The sequence below is a fragment of the Bubalus kerabau genome, chromosome 3, assembly GCF_029407905.1.
Source record: "Bubalus kerabau isolate K-KA32 ecotype Philippines breed swamp buffalo chromosome 3, PCC_UOA_SB_1v2, whole genome shotgun sequence".
Lineage (NCBI taxonomy): Eukaryota > Metazoa > Chordata > Mammalia > Artiodactyla > Bovidae > Bubalus > Bubalus kerabau.
Genome location: NC_073626.1, coordinates 165,168,528 through 165,189,676, shown reverse-complemented (window position 1 = coordinate 165,189,676; position 21,149 = coordinate 165,168,528). Strand labels below are relative to the sequence as shown.

The 21,149-nt window shown below is 41.6% G+C and overlaps 1 protein-coding gene across 1 annotated transcript in view; it reads right to left on the bottom strand.

The window, feature by feature from the left end:
* Positions 1 to 21,149, bottom strand: part of ACSL3 (acyl-CoA synthetase long chain family member 3) — a 74,840-nt gene that overhangs the window by 14,592 nt on the left and 39,099 nt on the right. Inside the window, exons 2-8 of the mRNA XM_055573598.1 lie at positions 16,845 to 17,258; positions 6,615 to 6,792; positions 5,355 to 5,464; positions 4,365 to 4,503; positions 2,609 to 2,759; positions 1,317 to 1,440; positions 505 to 576 (exon numbers count right to left, since the gene is read on the bottom strand). Of these exons, the coding sequence (XP_055429573.1) occupies positions 505 to 576; positions 1,317 to 1,440; positions 2,609 to 2,759; positions 4,365 to 4,503; positions 5,355 to 5,464; positions 6,615 to 6,792; positions 16,845 to 17,222 (1,152 nt within the window). The 5' untranslated portion in view covers positions 17,223 to 17,258. The remainder of the gene's footprint in view (positions 1 to 504; positions 577 to 1,316; positions 1,441 to 2,608; positions 2,760 to 4,364; positions 4,504 to 5,354; positions 5,465 to 6,614; positions 6,793 to 16,844; positions 17,259 to 21,149) is intronic.

The following is a 21,149-nucleotide window of genomic DNA, read 5'->3' as shown; positions in this document are numbered from 1 at the left end:
CAGGGATGGAATCCAGGTCTCCCACATGGCAGGCAGACTCTTTACCATCTGAGCCATCACAGTGATTCTTGGACAATTCAAAGTGGCACCAACTTCTCTGTCACTTTTTCCTGGTGTCCAGGTCAGACTCTCCCTAAGGGACTCAGGAGGTGTGATTTGCTTAGGAGGAGATGATCTCCAACCTTTCCTTCTATCTCCTGCTGGGCTTCAGGTTCTCTACTAACAGCAAACAGATATCACAAAACTGATTTGAGCAAGCAGCTCTTTAAGGAAAGGAGCTGATAATATCATATGGAAGCTGAAACTACTATTAAGTTGACTGCTTAATAAACAAGATGAAAAAACATGACCGAATAAATACTTCAGAGCTCAAGGTAATATAGGTAACAAATAAGGAGTAAATCCTACATAAACTACCTTGTCAACAATGTCTTTTCCACTAGCAGTTACATTCTGGAGATGCTTTTTTTTAGCACTCAATATTGATTAATGGTCAATTCTTACCGGGACAGCTGCCATCAGTGTTGGTTTCAACATGGATGTATCTCCTTTACTTCCTTTTTTTATTTTTGAAGACTACAGAGAGAAAAACAGGTTTACATAAAGTGATCATTATTTTAAAAATTCAATGAAACGCTTAAAAAACATATTTCAAAATTCTGTAATTTTAATCTGTGATGTGACATGAAAGTCGCTTAGTTGGGTCCGACTCTTTGCGACCCCATGGACTATACAGTCCGTGGAATTCTCCAGGCCCGAACAGTGGAGTGGGTAGCCTTTTCCTTCTCCAGGGAATCTTCCTAACTCAGGGATCAAACCCAGGTCTCCCGCATTGCAGGCAGATTCTTTACCAGCTGAGCCACAAGGGAAGCCCATTTTAATCCACTCATATTCTAAATAGACCTTAAAAGGCAAGTTCTTTTGAAATGATTAACTGTTATCCTTATAGTATACTGTCATACTGAATGAAAATTGTGTTAAAGATAATTATGGTTTCTTAGTATCTCAAGGAGAAGGCAATGGCAACCCACTCCAGTACTCTTGCCTGGAAAATCCCATGGGCGGAGGAGCCTGGTAGGCTGCCGTCCATGGGGTCGCTAAGAGTCAGACACGACCAAGCGACTTCACTTTCACTTTTCACTTTCATGCATTGGAGAAGGAAATAGCAACCCACTCCAGTGTTCTTGCCTGGAGAATCCCAGGGGCGGGGGAGCCTGGTGGGCTGCCGTCTATGGGGTCGCACAGAGTTGGACACGACTGAAGCGACTTAGCAGCAGCAGCAGCAGCAGCATCTCAAATCACAGAAATTCTGTTACCTGATCTGCTAAAGTCTGTGGTGAAGAGTAGCCGATGCGGCATCCATGGGAGAGACAGACAAGCTCAGCACTTAATTCTAAGACGTGGGCCAGAGGCAAATATCCAATGTAAACATCTTTCTCCCTAGAAGAAAAGGAAGATGCAAGAAGCAACAGTCAGGTGCTGTTTCTGTGGAAAGTGACTCCAGTGGGAGCAGCTTTAAAAGGCAATGGGAGGACCCTCTGGGCTCCATGCATGCACGTGTGTGTATGACAGACCGTGGGGGTATCAGGAGAAAAGCACTACAATACAGCTCCATCTGAAGCTGAGGAGGCAGACACACAAGAAGTGGCTCCGTTTCCAGTCCTCCTGGAAGGTGCTCCCTAACTGAGCGCTGCACAAGCAAAGCTCTACAGCAGAAGAGATCAGGACTCGGAGGGGATAAAAACATGAGGGATTCTGAAGCACAGAAGAAATCCCCCAAGGAGGGATTTGACAACTAATGGGATATGAAAAAGGACCGTTCAAAGAGAATCCACAACTGCCTGCCAGGAATCTCAGGAAGAGATTCTTGTTCCGAAAGTTAAATTATACATTATATAACAAAATGTATATGTATACATGTGCATATTATTTCAAGAACTGCTCTCACTCTCAAAATATGAAGGGCAACTTCCTAGAAGGAACTAGTTGCTCTTGATTTTTTTCCTGAAAGTTATGCATACGTAAGAGATTTCTATCTGCATCCCCAAATTCAATTCCACAGTAACATGTGTGTATTTATAATTGTTACACTTGAAGGCAACAAAAATAGCCAACCGCTGTACAAGGTCAGTCATCACAATACTGATTCCATCTCTGGGAATGTTATCCTTGCTTCCCTAAAACTTCCTCCCGTCTGGCTTCCTCACTGATCTCTTTCACATTCCAGGAGACCCACTCTCCCCTTGCTACTACACGACTGTGTCTTAAAAGGAAAAATCAGAGACTGAATACAGAAGCTCAATAAATACTTGGTGGATATATTATCTGTTCACTTGAATTATAATATTAAGGTATAAAAATGACTATGACGGTAACAATATGAACTGATTAAAATATTTAAGACATTTAAATCAGGTCAAGTTTGCACTTTTCAAGTAAAAAGTAAATATTAACAATGATACCTTTTAAATCCCACAACTATAATTATTTGTAATTTTAATGTCTCTTTTGAAGAAATGCCTAACTGTAAACAGACTCTGAAGGACTAATTTGATCATATACTAAGAAATGACATAAATGTAAATAATTAACGTAAATAATAACATACCCGAGTTCTGGAATCCTTTCCGCCATCCCAGTTATACCAGCAATAATGTTACTATGAGAGATCATGACCCCCTTTGGAATTCCTGTGGATCCACTTGTGTACATGATTACTGCAATATCTGAGGGCGCTGGTTTGCTAAGGGGTTTGTTTTCTGCATTAGAGAAGACACATACTCCTGAGAAATTTAGCTATGTCACCAATTTTTTCATAATCATTTGTTAACTCAACAACTACTAACTGTACTCACACAAAGGCCGATAAAATAGATCAAGTCCCTGCACATGAGACATAGTCTACTTGGACAGATGTACACAAATCTATAATTTATAAGAGTTATGAAGAAAAATAAAGCAAGACCAGGTGAGAAAATGTTAGGAAAAGTGGCAGGAAACGAAGGTGAAGTAACTGCCAGGACCCCATCGTGCAGTCTCCAAGGTCAGGCCCAGGACTCTGGATATCACACTGCGTGGAAAGCAACATCACTTTGAACAGGGGCTGTCCGCAACAAGGATCACGTTAGCTACTGTGTGGCTACCTAACTTAAAAAGGAAACAATAGAGGCAGAGACAAAAGGCTATGCCAGTGATTCAACTAAGAAATTAGACCAGGGTACCTAGGCATTTACTAAAACTGTTCTCTACTTCACAGTGTGAAGCTAACATGGCTACACTCAGAATTCTCCTCACTTTGGCACAAGCCCAGGAACAGCAGCCAGCATCCCAGACAGGTGACACAGTAGAAAGACAAAGAGAAGTAGGTCATGGGCAGCACCACTCCTCTGCCTGAATTAATTTTGGAACTACCCTAAACGTGGTCTTCTCAGTAAACAGGGAAAACATTTTAAACTTGTTTCCAAGTGCACCCTTGCTCTCGTACCTGTCAAGATGTATTTCTTGACAACTGTTATTACTCAAGTTCTTGCTTCCTAACCTGCCATTCACTCCTTTGTCCCATGGTACCACTGTCCACTGCCACCACTTTCTAGAAACTGCTCTCTGAAGCGACTCTGGCTAAGAAGTCCAATGGTGCTTCTGCAGCCCCTGTGTCACTGGGCTCCTCCAGCGCAACTGGTCCTACGAAAGACTCCCACCTTCTGAGAGGCTCCTTCACTCGACCCCCATGAGTCACACACCATGGATCTCTTCCTTCTTCTGGCCAATTCGTGGTGGCCTTTGAAGATACCTTTCTCTATGGGTGTCACCTACTCCCTTGGCTTTAATTAAAACCTGTTCTCAGCTTCTAAATCGTTTAACTCCAAACTTAACTCCAGCATACTAGACTTGAACACGCCACTGCCCACTACAAAGCTGTATGTGAATGTCCCATGTGCACCTAAATTCAGCATGCACAAAATTAACCTCAGCATAACCCTGTTTCCAAGCTGAGTGAAGTATAGTCCCACCATCCTAACAGCTTTTGTGAAATCCTACAAGTTTAATGACATTATTTCTAAAACTAACTTTAAACCATCTAAAAAGGAGAACAGGAAAACTGAATCATGGAAAAAAGTATTTTAAATTAATTTCAAATAAATACTACTTTTAGAACATTCATAAATTAATGTTTGTATTTTTCCTTAAGTTTTTTTTTTTAAAGGGTAGAAGATGGTATACTTAGGGTGACCTTTCTTCCCAAAGTGATGATCTAGAAAACCAGTTTATCACTTGATCTAACTTTAGAATCAGATACCTGGATCACATCTAGAGAACACAGTCACTGCAGAACACACACAAGGAAGCAAGGACCCGCCACATACCCACGCTGGCCTTGGCTCCCAGAGCCTGCACGGCCGCCATGGTGTGCACGATGACGCCCTTGGGGAACTCAGACCAGGTCGGCGGCTTTCCATCTACAGTGATGATGTGCCGCAGGCGAGGGACCAGAGAAACGATGTCCTGGAAAAACACAAGGATCCACTGCAGTTTTCTCTGAACATGAGTGAACGTGTGTGCGTGCTCAGTCGTGTCCGACTCTGCAACCCCATGGACTACAGCCCACCAGGCTCCTCTGTCCATGGGATTATCCCAGCCAGAATACTAGAGTAGCTTGTCATTTCCTACTCCTGGGGATCTTCCCATGCAGGGATCGAACCCACATCTCCTGCACTGGCAGGTGGGGGCTTTACCACTACGCCACCTGGGAAGCATATTCTTCATTACTCTATATTAACGAGTGTGGCAAATAATCCAGGGCACAAGAAAAGTAGTTTACCATGTTTCAAATTGTTAATTTCTTGCCTCAAAAAAGCAAGGGTGAAGTGTACTGGCATGACTACCCCTTTTTTCAGATGGACAACTACTGGTTTGAAATATATGTTACTGCTTTATAACATTAGATTTACTGTGCATACCTGTTCTTTGGTATAATTTTAATCAGTAAAGCTAATTCCTTGCAAAAATGGGCATATAAACACATACTGCCTGAACTACAGGGTAGCCAAATGTTCCCCATGCTTTAAGAGGCAAATAAAGATATAGGGAGAGAGGAAGGGAATACTCTTATAAACTTGTTTAAAAAGGGGGGGGGGGGGGGTCAGATATTATTGTTTTCATAGAGTTCAGAGACTAAAATTCCTTTCTCTCGTAGTTTCATAAAGTCATTAACTTCCCTTTAAAAAGTTCTGAAACTTGTACTCAATGCTTCAGAATAAGTGAATTACTAATTTAAAAATAACCCTTAAAATTAAAAATTTATTGAAAATAGACTTGAAAATAGATGAGCACAAGGTAGAAAAGCTAGTTCTCACCTTCAACTTTGTCTGCAAGAGTTCTTTACTAGTAATGATGTTGGTCACCTCTGTTTCATTTAATCCATGAACAATTGCTGGACCCCCTAGAGTAGCATACAGCGTAACAACTACAGGGAAAAGAAAGGACAAGTCAAATACTTGACATTTCACAGAAGCACGAAGTGCAATTAAATAAAGCCTCTGACCACTGACAGAACATCTAAACCCTAAAATGTTAGATCCATAATTTGTGATCTAATTGCGCTGTGTTATTCTAAATTATTTTAATATATTAACATGACGCCTACTCACTCTTCTATAATTCCCCCACAAAATTTCAGCATTTTAAAATTTTTTTGTTTTCTTTCACCTACAGATGCTACTCTGAAACTGTGATGTTGAAAGGAATATTTGACTTCTAAAATGTCAAAGTCATAGATGTTAACTATTTGATACTAAAATATAAAAAATATACCAATAAAATAACACACTGAATGTCATATTTAAGATATTATTTCTTTAAAAAATAGCACTAATGAGTGGTAATACTACTTATTCTAAAGTAGAAAAATTTTAAGAAAAATAGTCTTAGAAATGTCAAAATTAAATAATAATGAGAAGTTAAGCAAAGTCACTTTAAGAGATAACTAATGCTTCTTAAAAGAAACATACTATAAACCCAAACCTGTGAAAACAAAAAGGTATACCAGTTTATAAACAAAATACAATGGAGGCATTTACAAGAAATTTGATGATAAAAAGTATCCTTTCCATTTCATCTGAAGTATAAAACAATGTCCATGTTTAATACCACAACTGACACCATAACCTCTGAATGAAACTTTTCAGACAACCTCACAGGCATCACAACTTCCACAAGTCGTGTTATAGTTACACAACATAAAAAGTCTTTATCGTTTAACTAGCAGCTAGGTTTGAGTGTTGGAAGTGCTTTAGAGGCCAGCTGTCAACTGTAGAAATGGCCTAACAAGATGACACTAACTTTAAAGAACAATTCTGAGAAGAGGTAGCAGAGCAAGGACCCACAGGTGTAGATTTAGTTCCCCAGACCCAGCAAGTCCCCTCAGAATAGGTTCAAGTCCTCTTACTACACGGGTAATTTGTTCCACAAATGAACAAACCAGTATGTCTTAAATTGTAACAAAGGTTAAAATTAACATCAGAATTTTATCCCGGGAGGAAATACTTATCATAAATAGTATCATCTCTCCCACAACACTAGGTCCATGCTTCGAGAAGGTAAGGAAGCCCACGTACGCTGAAAATTATACATGAAGCAGGCCTGTGCAGCGACCATCCACTCTGCCCTGGTCTCACAGAAGATGGCGATGTTGGTCTTGGGCTTCTGACCCAGCATCTGTAAGCCGTTTCCAAAATTAAAGGCTCTCACAAAGACATCTTCATAGGAAAGCCAATTATAGCTTCCAAGAATAACCTGATAAAACAAACAAAAAAACACACAAAGAGCTTCCAATCATCAAAATATTAATCTCCAGAAGGATGCCAGGATGTGTTCCAAATTTCAACAGAAAGTTATGTCTGTATATAAACTATTTTGTTCTAACAAAAAGCTAGAAAGCAAGTTTCAAGGGAAAACTCTATTTTGAAAATTAGCTATTTTGTGGTATCTTCTATGACAACTTAAAGTTTTCTGCAAAATTTTTATCATTTGGGCAATTGTTTTTCTTTTAAAAATAAATTCTACTACTTAAGAATTATTGGATTTCAATATCAGAGAGTACAATATGATTCACAAACAGACACTGGCCAGACTCAAGCTAACAGAAATGTTTATGGCCATTCAATTTGAACTGCTGTAACTAATTCTGGATACACCAAGTATTGATAGGCAAGTCTCCACTGATACAGCCAGGTGGGGTGTAGCTACACTAGTCGCCGAAGTCCCTCTGTAGAATACTCACTGGCTCAGCAGGGCTTTCAACATTTCATTTGTGCAGGTAACATCAAGTCTTACCTTAGTAGCAATCCCCTTTCAAGTGTCTTTAGGAATTTTCTCCAACTTAGATCAAACCATAAATCCCTAATTTTACACAGATTAGACAGAAAGCTACTCTTGCTGCAAAAATATATTGACAGTTCCCAAACATGCCTGTGTCATTAACATATGTCTCACACACCTTAAAACCATCTAACCATATTCATTTTCAAAAATGCATTTTGATAACAGAATTAAGCAGGTTGGATGAATATAAAAATGGAAAAACAGTTGAATACTGCCCTCTAGTGTCCAATTCCAAGTTGGACTTGAGAAATAAATTCTTACTTTGATGGATAAGGGGCTTCCCTTGTGGCTCAGCTAGTAAAGAATTCGCCTGCAATGCGGCAGACCTGGGTTTAATCCCTGGGTTGGGAAGATCCCCTGGAAAAGGGAAAGGCTAACCACTCCAGTATTCTGGCCTGGAGAATTCCATAGACTGTATAGTCCATGGCAGAAAAACACCTACTTCTGCTTTGACTATGCCAAAGCCTTTGACTGTGTGGATCACAAGAAACTGTGGAAAATTCTGAAAGAGATAGTAATACCAGACCACCTGACCTGCCTCCTGAGAAATCTGTACACAGGTCAAGAAGCAACAATTAAAACTGGACATGGAACAACAGACTGGTTCCAAACCGGGTAAGGAGTACATCAAGGCTGTATATTGTCACCTTGCTTATTTAACTTATATTCACGGTACATCATGAGAAATGCTGGACTGGATGGAGCACAAGTGGGAATCAAGATTGCCGGGAGAAATATCAATAACCTCAGATATGCAGATGACACCACCCTTATGGCAGAAAGTGAAGAAGAACTAAAGAGCCTCTTGATGAAAGTGAAAGAGGAGAGTGAAAAAGTTGGCTTAAAGCTCAACATTCAGAAAACAAAGATCATGGCATCTGGTCCCATCACTTCATGGCAAATAAATGAGGAAACAATGGAAACAGTGAGAGACTGTTTTTAGGAGGCTCCAAAATCACTGCAGATGGTGACTGCAGCCATGAAATTAAAAGACGCTTGCTCCTTGGACGAAAAGCTATGCCCAACCTAGACAGCATATTAAAAAGCAGAGACATTACTTTGCCAACAAAGGTCCGTCGAGTCAAAGCTATGGTTTTTCCAGTAGTCATGTATGGATGTGAGAGTTGGACTATAAAGAAAGCTGAACACTGAAGAATTGATGCTTTTGAACTGTGGTGTTGGAGAAGACAATTGAGAGTCCCTTGGACTGCAAGGAGATCCAACCAGTTCATCCTAAAGGAATCAGTCCTGAATGTTCATTGGAAGGATGGATGCTGAAGCTGAAACTCCAATACTTATTTTGGCCACCTGATGCGAAGAACTGACTCACTGGAAAAGATCCTGATGCTGGGAAAGATCAAGAGCAGGAGGAGAAGGGGACAACAGAGGATGAGATGGTTGGATGGCATCAATGATGTGATGGACTTGAGTTTGAGTAGGCTCTGGCAGTTAGTGATGGACAGGGAAGCCTGGCATGCTGCAGTCCATGGGGTTGCAAAGAGTCAGACACAACTGAGCAACTGAACTGAACTTGATGGTTAAGGCAACTGAAATTAAGATACTTGTTTAACTTTAGTAGTCCCAAACTCTCATTGCACCCTCCCCCCACAAAATGCTCAGCACAAGGAGCTCCAATGACTTCAAAAGGAGCTCTGTGGGGGTGAGAAAGCAGATGAGAATTTGGCCAAAACATGTAGGATTACAATTTTTAAGAATTTCACACTCCAAAGATAAGCCTATGAGCTATCTCCTAGATTCTAGAATCTAAATGAGTTTCATAAGTTTCAGAGAATATATGTGCTCTGAAAAAGCACTAGATATATAACCCAAATATATAAACTCAAAAGATGCTGCAAAGAAATAAAGCTAAGAGTTTAATTCAAGTGTAAGGGAATTCTGAATTTAATTCTTTAAACCACTGAATTTTCTAGGAGTGATCTTTCCCATAAAGACTATATTTAAGGGACTCTCCCTACACTGTAATTTTATCTAATTTCTGCTAGAAAAGGCTCCTGATCCTAACTTGGTCCCTATGGTTAGTCCAACCTGGAGATTAAATTATTCTATTCCCTGTCTATACTGTTGAGCACTGCTGAAGAATACCAAACTTTTAAAATCCAGGATCACACATCTCACCATCCAGCAATCCTACTGTGCTTCTCTGGCATATTCATTTTCTAACCCTATCTGAAACCTCTCTACTCAAATGTCCTCCACTCTTTCTCTCTCCCTTCTCCATTTCTACCTGATGACACTACCTCACACTCCACTGAGAAATTAGAAATTAAACAGAAACTCCCTTGCTTTCCTACCACCAAGCTCAATACATGTACACACACAGTCTGCAGTCCCCAGGGTATGACAGTGGCTGAAGTGTCCCTGAAGGAAATCCAACTCACTAGGACTTTGAAGAGCTTCCTAAATTGCCATCTCTAGTCCTGACTCGTACTTGGATATCCAACCTACTTTTTCACTTGATTATTCAACTAAGGATGACTTTAACTGATACTCCCCTCAAAACAGACACTTCCTCCACCTTACCCTGTCATCCTAGCCCGTCTCTCCTGAACTAATGAACGCTGACTGGCCAACTTCCACTCTTATTCCTCTTTAGCCCCTTCTCCCTACAGTAGTGAGTTTTTAAAAACATAAATCCACGTACTGCCCTGCAAGTGTTCTGCCTTTCCAGTAGGAATGGGATCAGAACACCACACTCTGCCTTACAAAGTCCTAAGGGCCCTAGACTTTGGCAGTGTCCCTGGGCCCATCTCAAACCCTCTGTCCTGACTCACTGTCTATAAATACAACTTTGTCCTTTCTGTCCTTCAAAGAGGCAGCGCGGGAACCAGGATGAGGGAAGACAGGTGCTTAGGACACAAAATTTAAGGAGGTCCTCAGTCTGTGGTCTGAGTGCCATTATGAACTCTGCACCCTCATGCTTCACCCAGCTGGGTTCATTCCTACTTCAGAGCCACTGTACCATCCTGTCCGCCTGCAGAGAGGGTTCCTACCAGATCTTCACAAAGCTAGCTCCTCCGTGTCCTTCAGGCCTCCACTAGGCCATCACTGACTCGAGAGGCTACCCCTGATCTCCAATCAGCTTTCTTTCTTTACAATTAAATGTTACCTTCTTACTTATCATCTCTCTTCCTCCCATAGAAACGTAGGATCCAGAGAAGAGTAACCTGTGTGTCTTGCTCAGGAGTGTCTTCCAGCACCTACCTGCTGCTGCTATTGCTAAGTAGCTTCAGTCGTGTCCGACTCTGTGCGACCCCACAGACGGCAGCCCACTAGGCTCCCCCGTCCCTGGGATTCTCCAGGCAAGAACACTGGAGTGGGTTGCCATTTCCTTCTCCAATGCATGAAAGTGAAAAGTGAAAGTGAAGTTGCTCAGTCCTGTCCGACTCTTAGCGACCCCATGGACTGCAGCCTACCAGGCTCCTCCATCCATGGGATTTTCCAGGCAAGAGTACTGGAGTGGGGTGCCATTGTCTTCCAGTGCCTAGGCCACTATTAGCACACAGCAGGCACCCAGCAATTATTTGCTAAATGTGTGGAAAGAACTGGTGCAACCAAACAACTTCAGTTCACTCTGGGCCTCGGAGTCTTCCACTTCTCCTCCAGAAGACTCATTTTCTAAAAGATTTCTGTTTTAAAAAGTCTATATGCACCTGATCATTTAACTTCCATGGCTTCTTTTGTTCTGATCACCCTTCAATAGCATACGTCCTGTGCTCCCACCTCAAATATTCTTTTCTGTGACCCACGAGACATAAACATGTCTGACTGTCCTGAGTCAGGAAAATACACAACTAGTGTACCACGGAGTCTGAGCAGTTTCTTCATCTGTAAACCTACTTGGGGGCTCAAGGATCCCTCCAGTCACTTTGCTCTCTCACATTTGATTGGCTGTATTCTTACTCTGTGACAGGTGTGGCATACACACAAGTAAACATCAGTGCCGTCACTCAAACTGTTGCTGCCAGGGCCACAGGAACTCAGGAATTTACTTTTGTTCAGGAACCTATGAAATTAGATACCTGGATTATGCTGATGAGGAAGGCCTCTTATCTCAAAAGAGGACTATAAAAATAAAATGGAGATAAGATACAGAACAGGCTATAAAACAAAATCACAAAAAAAATAAATAAATAAATAAAACAAAATCACACAATACTTAACCAGTCAGGGCCCTGGAGAATGAGACAGTCTATAAAAATTAACTTTTCAGGTAGCTGAGTTTAACCTTTATCAGCATTAGAAGTTTTACTTTAACCACGCAGAATAGAGGTATTTCAAGTGTATATACTTCCTACCTTCGACAAAGTATACCTGGCTTCATTTTACATTTCTCTCTGCAAATGAGCATCATTCTAAAGAAATGATTGTGAGGGAGCCAGAGAGAGTGAAAATATTCAGTAGACCTGGACAGTTGGTGATAACCATGATGATAAGAAGGCAGCTAACCCTCAAACAGTGTTTACTATGTGCTACGCATACTGCAAGTAACACTCACAGGAATTCTAAGATAGTTACTGTTATTATCCCTAGCTTACAGATGGGAATATTGAGGTATCGAGGGAGTAAACATAATTTGCTCAAATCCCACAGTTATTAAGTGACAGACTAGAATACGAATCCAGGCAGACTCACTCCAGAGTCTAAGCACTAAACCACACACTCCAATTGCACTACAAGGAGTTGGGGTGTTACTGGGCAGGCGAGTAAGGTGGCCTGACTAACAGTGTAAAAGGTCTGTGTTTGAATGGACTGTATTAATAGTAGAGGCAAGAGTGGAAGCAGAAGACTCGCTTAAAGGAAAGGAGGGGGCGGGGGGGAGTGGAAAGAGCAGTAAGGAGGGAAACGAAAAAAGAATCACTCTTGGGTTTCACCTTGAGCCACCTGGTACACAGTAGAGCCTTTAATAAATGACAGGGTGAGGAGCTAGTGTGCAAAGGAAAACCAAGAGTTCTGGCTGGGGAGAGTATTAATATAATAACCAACCACAAATTCTGACCAAGAGATCAGCCATTATTTTTTATACAAATCAAGCATGTAAATATCCTAATAAGTCAAAAATAAAAGTCATACATGTGCAAACAGGATAAAAATGTGACTCAAGAATGAAATAACACAAAAGCAGGCACTAAGAGGGAAAAAAAGCTAAGTCAACTCCTAAGAACAGACACAAGTATTTCTAGTATCTTTTTTGATCAATTCAGAAGGAGTAACACAGTGAAACTTCTCTTTCTAAGCACTAAGATGGCATAATTCCTTCTATTTTCTTCTAAGGTATGTAAAACATATAGGGAAAAAATGTAAAGTGTCTCTGGTAGTTAGATCACTAAATGTTCTAAGCTGGTTTCATGTTTTCTGTTTCACTGTAAAAAAAATTTTTATTCTTTGCAACTCTGTTTTATGATAAGTGCATGTATTTCAAAACTGTTCCAGAAAATGATCACTTCATTGTTAATTAATTTCAAAAAAAAACATCAGTACAAGCACTTGCTCCGGGAAGTCTGAAATCAGGAGCTACCAACACTGGTTCCACATGCTTCACTCGGCCGCAGTTTTATAAAACCATAGGAGACTCAGAATGACAGCACAACAGTCCTGGACAAGCTTGCTGGGCCTCAGGAACACAGCAGCCTCTGCTCCTCTGCCTTCTGTTCTCGGTGAAGCTGACAGTATCAGCTTGCCCACACTACTGTGATACGCCCACACTATCATGGGCATGACTACAGCAGAATCATCACCACCACCTTTCCTTCCACTTACCTTCCCTTGGGAGCTCAAGACAAACGGCTAAGATAAAATGAAAACAAAGCTTCAGAGTTCACAGATTTGAAATAAAGTTTTCAGTATCTTTGTTTCAACCATGCCAGATACATTCTAGGGTTAATCCCCAAAGCTCAGTCTCCCAAAACAGGGAGACAACTTTTGGATATTGCTCATCATTAGCTTTTTTTTCCAACATAAGATTATCTTCAAATATGGGAACTATTAAATGATGATACACTTCAGCAAAAATATTTCCCACTCTCAGTAAGAACTCTGAACAAAGGCCACACTGCCTAAGCAACTCCACTCTTCCACTGAAGGGCAGGCTGTGAAAGGTCCCCTTCCCTCTATTCTTTCATAGCCAGCTCTGCTACAGCTGCAAGACAATGGCTGTTAAATAAGAAACCAAGGGGTGGGGGTGGGGGAGCCTAGTTAAAGACACAATGGGGATACCCCTGTCCAGCGTGCAGACCAAGCCCACAGCTACAATGCAGACCAACAGAAACTGGAGTCTCGGCTAACCCACGGTATAGCACACCTTCTTGAGAAAGGCTAGCAAAATATTTGCTTCATTTATGATACACAAAACCTACTTTCCCAATGAGTCTAATTTCAAATAAGAAATATTATGTATTTTTTATATCAAAGTTTATATAAAGGCTTTTGGAAAAAGTTTGATGAATTACATGCAAATTTAATGGCAAATGTCAGTGTTAGGCAGACCCTCTGACAGTGATGTAGTAGAGACAGAAACGATTGTTAACTGAAAATAGTTTTTCTGACTTCTAACTCTTTTACTGGAGTTCAAATATTTCTCTGTTGAATAAACAATGAATACAAACGCACCAGGGTCAAGGAGGGAGGAAAAGAACCACGTAACACTCACACATACATACAAACACACATGCAAAAACATGCACAGGGCATAAAAACTTTGCTTGTGACCACTGGGTTATCTGGCCACATTTAAGGAACAACTATGACAGCTCCAGGATTTTATTTTGTCCTAATTATACAGATAACTTGAATTAAGAAGAATTTCATATTCACCATATTTTTCTCCTTTTCAAATACTTGGGAACTAGTTTGCTGCTGTGAGTGCTGAATGACTGATAGTGCTAACTCCATAAAACGCATGTGGTGTGTGGGGGAGACTGGAGAAAAATAAAACTTTCTGCTAAGATAGGATTTTTGTGATATACGCTACATTAAAAGTAAGAGAACCCTATCTTTGAATTCAAATAGCAGTAGGAGTTTGTCAAAGGACAGAAGTGAATGTTTATTTTAGATACAAAAAGCACAGAAAGAAGGCAGTGAAAAACTTGAGCACTTAAAAGGTGTTTTCATTACCTTTTATCACTACCAGATCTCTCAAAGACAGAAAGAAGGATGGTGCTAATTGCTAAGTCACGTCAGTCGTCTCCGACTCTGTGCAACCCCATAGACGGCAGCCCACCAGGCTCCCCGTCCCTGGGATTCTCCAGGCAACAATACTGGAGTGGGTTGCCATTTTCTTCTCCAGTGCATGCAAGTGAAAAGTGAAAGTGATGTCGCTCAGTCGAGTCCGATTATGCGCGACCCCATGGACTGCAGCCTACCAGGCTCCTCCGTCCATGGGATTTCCCAGGCAAGAGTACTACGTATAACCATAAATAGTAGTGACTAAATATGACAAAAATCAGATGCCACTATAATAAAGTATTTTGCAAATTATAATCTATAGGCTAGAGATGAGTAATCAGACATGTTTAACCATATGACTTCAATTTCTCGAAATGTGCCACAGCTAGATTTCAGCTTAGCACCCCCTCCTCGCAAAAAAATCATTTAAGTGAGGCAAAACTAAGTCAGCAAAAGAAATAGGAAAAATGCCTTAAAAGTAGAGTGAACATAGAATTTATCCAAATCACTCTTGAGATTGCAAGGGGGCACTGTTAACATCTGAGTAACAAGTGCAAGTCAGGACTGTTCATATAAAACTATCTAAAACATCAGTCTATTTGAAGGTTAGGAACACATACAGATTCTGCTGTCTAGAGTTAAAATAGAGTTTTTTTAATTTCTAGGACTTACTGATATTAACTTGCTTGACATCTCCTTTACGTTTCGAAGATCACTAGAATTTGTGTGGTAAAATTCATGGACCATTAAGTAAAACAATATCATTCTCAACCCCACCACCACCCTCTCCCTACACATGAAATAAAACAACACACACAGACACACAGACACACAGACACACAGACACACAGACACACACACACACACACACACACATTCTGCAGTAATGGGAAGAAATGCGAGCATCTCATTCCATCGCTGTCCTTACTTGGACTCTCCTCCAAGATCTGGGACTTCCTTCATGACCGACAGAAAAAAAGGCAGCTGGAGTCAGGATGTAGTTGGAAAAGGTAGTTAAGAGAAAAACAACTTCACCTACACAGGTATAAAACCTCTAACCTAGCCAAATTCTCAACTAACGGCAGATCATCTTACTGACTCTAAAAAAAACTTTATCTTCAATTTTCACCTACCAGAGCTTCAAGAACAGTTTATAAGAAACACACGCACCCGAGTTTATAAACAGCATTTTCACGCCATTTCTATTCTTCACAGGGGCTGCACCATGTGCCTCTAGTCACTCACACAGTTCTGCCCAGTGAATTCCCAAATGATAATAGAAGCTACAGCGTTTACACTAGATACCACAAACTTTCCACACACATAAGTACAGAACATACACTCACATACACAAAATCTCTCTCAGGCTCTTTCTCTATCAATTCTCTCAACAGCCCTGAGCTGGGATTAGTCTAAGGAGCACAGAGCTGGTCAGCCTGGGTTCTGGCCCAGCGGCCCCCCACCAGCCGCAATGTCCTTGGGCAAGTGACCTCTCTGTGCCTCAGAGCTGTCATCTGAAAAGGAGGGACACCCCCATCACACTAACCCATGGGGCTTTTTAAGTCTTATCTAAGTTGATAAATGTAAAGCTCTTAAAGCAGCCTGGCTCATCAGGAATGCTAATAAAATGTCAGGAAGGATCATTACTTCCATGTTAAAGATAAAGACCCTGAGGCAAACTTGTTACGTAGCTTTTCCAAAGTCACACACAGCTGGTGGGTGGCAAGAACAAGATACCCACCCACAGCCTGGATCTGGAGTCCGGGCTCTGAGCCACTAGGTGACGCTGCTAGAAAAGGAGGTCTTATCCTCTGTTTTCAAATCAATAATGGATGGCTTAATATTTGTGAAAAGAAATTCTCCAAAAGAAAAAAACAAGGCATTTGTCACAACCAAAGTACCAAGACATTAAACATCCAATGGAACTTACATTATAATCAGAAAAAGCAGGTCACACCCCGAAACCCAGAGCAATCTCAAGCACACAGGTGCTTCTGGAACTACCAGGGAATACAGCTTCAAACCCCAAACTGCCCTAGACCTTCTATTCCAAGCCTTGTAGACACTCAGGTGGCTCAGAAGTGCTCCACACTCAATGTCTTTGTAAAATTCAGAACAAATCCAAACCAGGGGTACAGAAAGGGAACAGACTGCAGTCTAGTCCCTCGTACCTCCATTTCTCCCACCACATCAGCAAATTCCAATAGAAGCAAGTTGCATTTGTCCCTTGCCACCATTTCTTTATTCAGAGCAAATTCAAAGGCTGTGAAAGACCACATTACCTTTTTAAAAACTTTTCCATTCGGTTGCACTTCATCTTCCTCATTTAGTATTTCACGTGTTCCCAAGAGTCTTTTGTCCTTGAATTTGTTTTTTGCATGCATAAAAACTTTATCAAGTGTATCACATCCAGGGTATAATACGGAGGCCAAACCATCCAAGCTGTTAACAGATCTGTATGCAGAGTCAGGTTTTGAATTTACAGGCTTTGCTTTAGTTCGGTTTGATTTTTCTTGTCTTGACTCAGACAAAAAATAATATGGAATGTATGTTAATATAGTATAAAGTGATATTATGAACTGTATGAAATACAAAAGAATGGGGTTGATGGTGTGTTTCAGCTTCATGGAAGACGGTTTTGAAGACCCGTGGTTATTCATAGTGTTCAAAAAGAATTAACAGCTTTCTATAAGAATCTAGAAGGAAAAGAAAGAAAGTTATTCGTCAAAAATCATTCTCCAATAATTTTAAAGGGAAAGTCTTCACATTAGTTAGGCAGATGACTCCCCCCCCCCCATCCCCAATAAGTAGCCAACATACTGTCCACTCCTGCTATTTGTGGGACACTTATTTTGTGCTGTTATCTATTAACCATGGAATTTCTACAGAAAAGCTTCCACATCATTCTGTAAACAGGTGGCTTTTCCAACCTAACCTCAAGTAACCACAAAGACTTCCCAGTGGTGAGGAGAAAGCAAGCCAGCAGGCCTACAACAGGATGGAGACCAACACTGCACCGCTTCCTGTTCTTTGGGGTCTCATTACATTCAGGATGGCAAACACTTAGTACAAAGGCCACAGTCTCCTCTCTCCCGGCCCCTGGAACCACTGCTTTTTTTCCCAGGGCTCCCCCTTGTCTCACTCCAGGCAGCCGCAAGCAACTGGAGTTAGCAAACCGCATGAAATTCCCTTTCCACAGAGATTCTAGATATTTTTCACTTTAGACAGGCTACATTATAAAGCAAGAAGGCAGCAGACTTTGATCATTTTATATGTTGCATTTCTCAGATTTATTGAGAATCTTCTATGTGTTAAGTCAGGGACTGGAAAAGGGAAGGAAACAGCCTAAGCCTCTCCTCCCGTGGAGCGGATACATTCCTTGGGAGAGTTTAAGACAACTAGCGCCAGGTGGTGGGTGAGAAACCCCATGAGGAAAGAGTGAGCCCAGTCAGGGAAACACGAGGTAACCAGGCAAGGCTGCAGAGGCCACTCTAGGATGCGGGTGGGCCTCTCTGGCCAGTGATACCTGGGCCGAGTGGGGAAGAAGGGCACTAGGCAGAGGATGCAGCCTTTCTACTGCGGGTAGGTGATACTATCAGTTAACAAACTACCAACTACTCCACCCAGCTCTGCCTCCAGGATTGTGATTTCTGACACGCTTCACCTCCATGCTGCAAAAATTCTATTCCAGGAAAGTGTGGCCGAGAGCCCTGAGGAATCCCTTCACCCCGTCTCCGCTCAGGGCAGAAGTTCTACTGCTGATGCAGCAGACCATGAATACTGGGCACTGGTTCATCAGGTCGATGCGGGGAGAGCAGCTCCAGACACCAGTGGCTGCACACAAGGCCAGGACCAAGAGCAGAGGACAAGGTGCTGCCCCTGCAGCAGTGGGACGGAGATTCTCCACAAGCCAGAGAAGCAGGTTGAAAGGATACAGAGCCCCTTAGCAGTCACTGACTTAGGACTGACTTAGTTGGAACACAGAACAGACAAGTTCAAGCTCAACGGCACTGGAGAAAACAAAGGAGACACTGGTCGTGAGCACCTAAGATGCAGCTGGTAGGTCCACAATAGAAAACATGTCAAAGGGAAGTTTGGCATCCAGAGAAGTTCAACAGAATCATGGAAAGAGACACTGAGGAAGACCCCTCCTGGAGCCAGGGAAGCTCAAAGACTGCCTCAAACACAACTCCTACAAAGAGCATCTAATCTAACTGGACACACTGTGGGGCATCTTAGGGCCCAGGGCTTTGTCTAAAACGAGAAAGCAATTGACTCGCTAGCAGCGGACAATATGTGCTGGGTGTGGCGCCAACAGAGGCAGGTCATGGAGACAGATGGCTGAAGGGGGCCCTACTAAAACCATGCTGTCACCCCCTGAAGAGGGCACCTCCAAGTAACTGCATGTGCTCCCAAGGCTGGGCCCTGAAGGAGCACCATCAGAGGACACCCACTGCAGAACAGGTGAACTTCACCAAAACTGGTCAGCTAAGTCACTAAACAAGCAAACAACACAGGAAGGTGTGGAAAAGGAGAGAGGGCATTAGTCTTTAGAACTGCTACAAAATATCTAAAATGTCCAGTTTACAACAAAAAATTAGGAGGCATGCAAATCAACAGAAAAGTATGACCCACACATCGGGGGGAAAAACAGGCAGCAGAAATCCTCAGGAGACCCCAAATGTCAGGCTCAGCAGACAAGGTATCAAAGTAGTTATTACAACTATGCTCAGAGAACTAAAGGAAACCATTCTTCAAAAATTAAACCACAAATTCTGCAATTTTTACAAGGTAAGGAACCCCTCTGAATTTGCTCACACATAAAGAAGGAGCCAAAGACTTTGTGAGAAGCCAAAGACTCCCAACTCATCTCTGGGCTCTGTTCACCATTCCCAGCTCTCTTCTTTGACAATGTGTTAGGTAGTACCTTGAAGAATGAGTCCAAAGGATCTAGATTTCTGCCAGAAAGGGAATGGGGAGCCACTGAGGGTTTCTGTACAGACAAGTGGTACAATGAAAACAAGGGCCCTACCACTTCCAAGATACCAAAACTGCAGAGAACAGATGCACTTAATAACCCAGGAGAATGATGTTACCTCATTAAGTACTCTGAAATTTAATACTGCATATTTCTATCTTGAGTTTAAAAATACTGTGATTTAAAAAAACTACCTTTATCCACAGATGATACAACTGCATTATAGAAAATCCTAATGAATACACTGAAAACCTAACAGAAGAGAATTCAGCAAAAGACTGCATGACATACTGCTACTGCTAAGTCACTTCAGTCGTGTCCGACCCTGTGCAACCCCATAGACGGCAGCCCACCAGGCTCCCCCGTCCCTGGGATTCTCCAGGCAAGAACACTGGAGTGGGTTGCCATTTCCTTCTCCAATGCATGAAAGTGAAAAGTGAAAGGGAAGTCACTCAGTCGTGTTCGACTCTTAGCGACCCCATGGACTGCAGCCTACCAGGCTCTCCGTCCATGGGATTTTCCAGGCAAGAGTACTGGAGTGGGGTGCCATTGCCTTCTCCGTTGCATGACATAAGGTAAATATTAAAAAAAAAAAAAAAAAAAAAAACTGTATTTCTATACACTAGCAATGAATAAAGAAAAGTGAAGGTAAGAAAACAATTTTTTTTTTTACAACCCTTTCAAAAACACCTAGGATGTGATATAACAGGAAATGCAAAACTTGTACCATGAAAACCACAAAACACTGTTTAAAGATACTAAACACCTAAACAGAAAACATTGTTTAAGGATTTTAAGACTTAAGATTGTTAAAATGACAACATTCTCCAAACTGATGTACAGATTCAATATGAAGCTTATCAAAATCTCTGCTGACTTAAGAGAGTTGGTTACTCTTAAGAGAGTAATTGTTTCTAAAATTCACAAGGAAATTCAAACTAGCCAGAACAGCCAAAACTTCTGAAAAAGAACAAAGTTAAAGGGCTCACACATCTTAATTTCAAAACTTAATACAAAGCAGTATTAATCAAGACACTGTGCTACTAGCAAGAGGACATACAGACTAATGGAACAAATGGAGAGTCCAGAAATAGACCTTAGGACAACTGATTTCAATAAGACAGCAAAAAACTCAGCAGGAAAAACACAGTCTCTTCAACAGTGGAACAACTGGACTGCTGCTGCTGAGTCACTTCAGTCGTGTCCGACTCTGTGTGACCCCATAGACGGCAGCCCACCAGGCTCCCCCGTCCCTGGGATTCTCCAGGCAAGAACACTGGAGTGGGTTGCCATTTCCTTCTCCAATGCATGAAAGTGAAAAGTGAAAGTGAAGTCGCTCAGTCATGTCCAACCCTCAGTGAACCCACAGACTGCAGCCTACCAGGCTCCTCTGTCCATGAGATTTTCCAGGCAAGAGTACTGGAGTGGGATGCCATTGCCTTCTCCGGAACAACTGGACAGCTACATGTAAAAGAACAAAGATGAACCCCTTATACCATACAAAAAAATTAACTTAAGACGGACCATAGGCCTAAATATAAGAGCTAAAACTATAAAACTTCAGTAAGTACTAATCACTGAGAGTAAGCAGTGTTTCAGGAAGAGTACA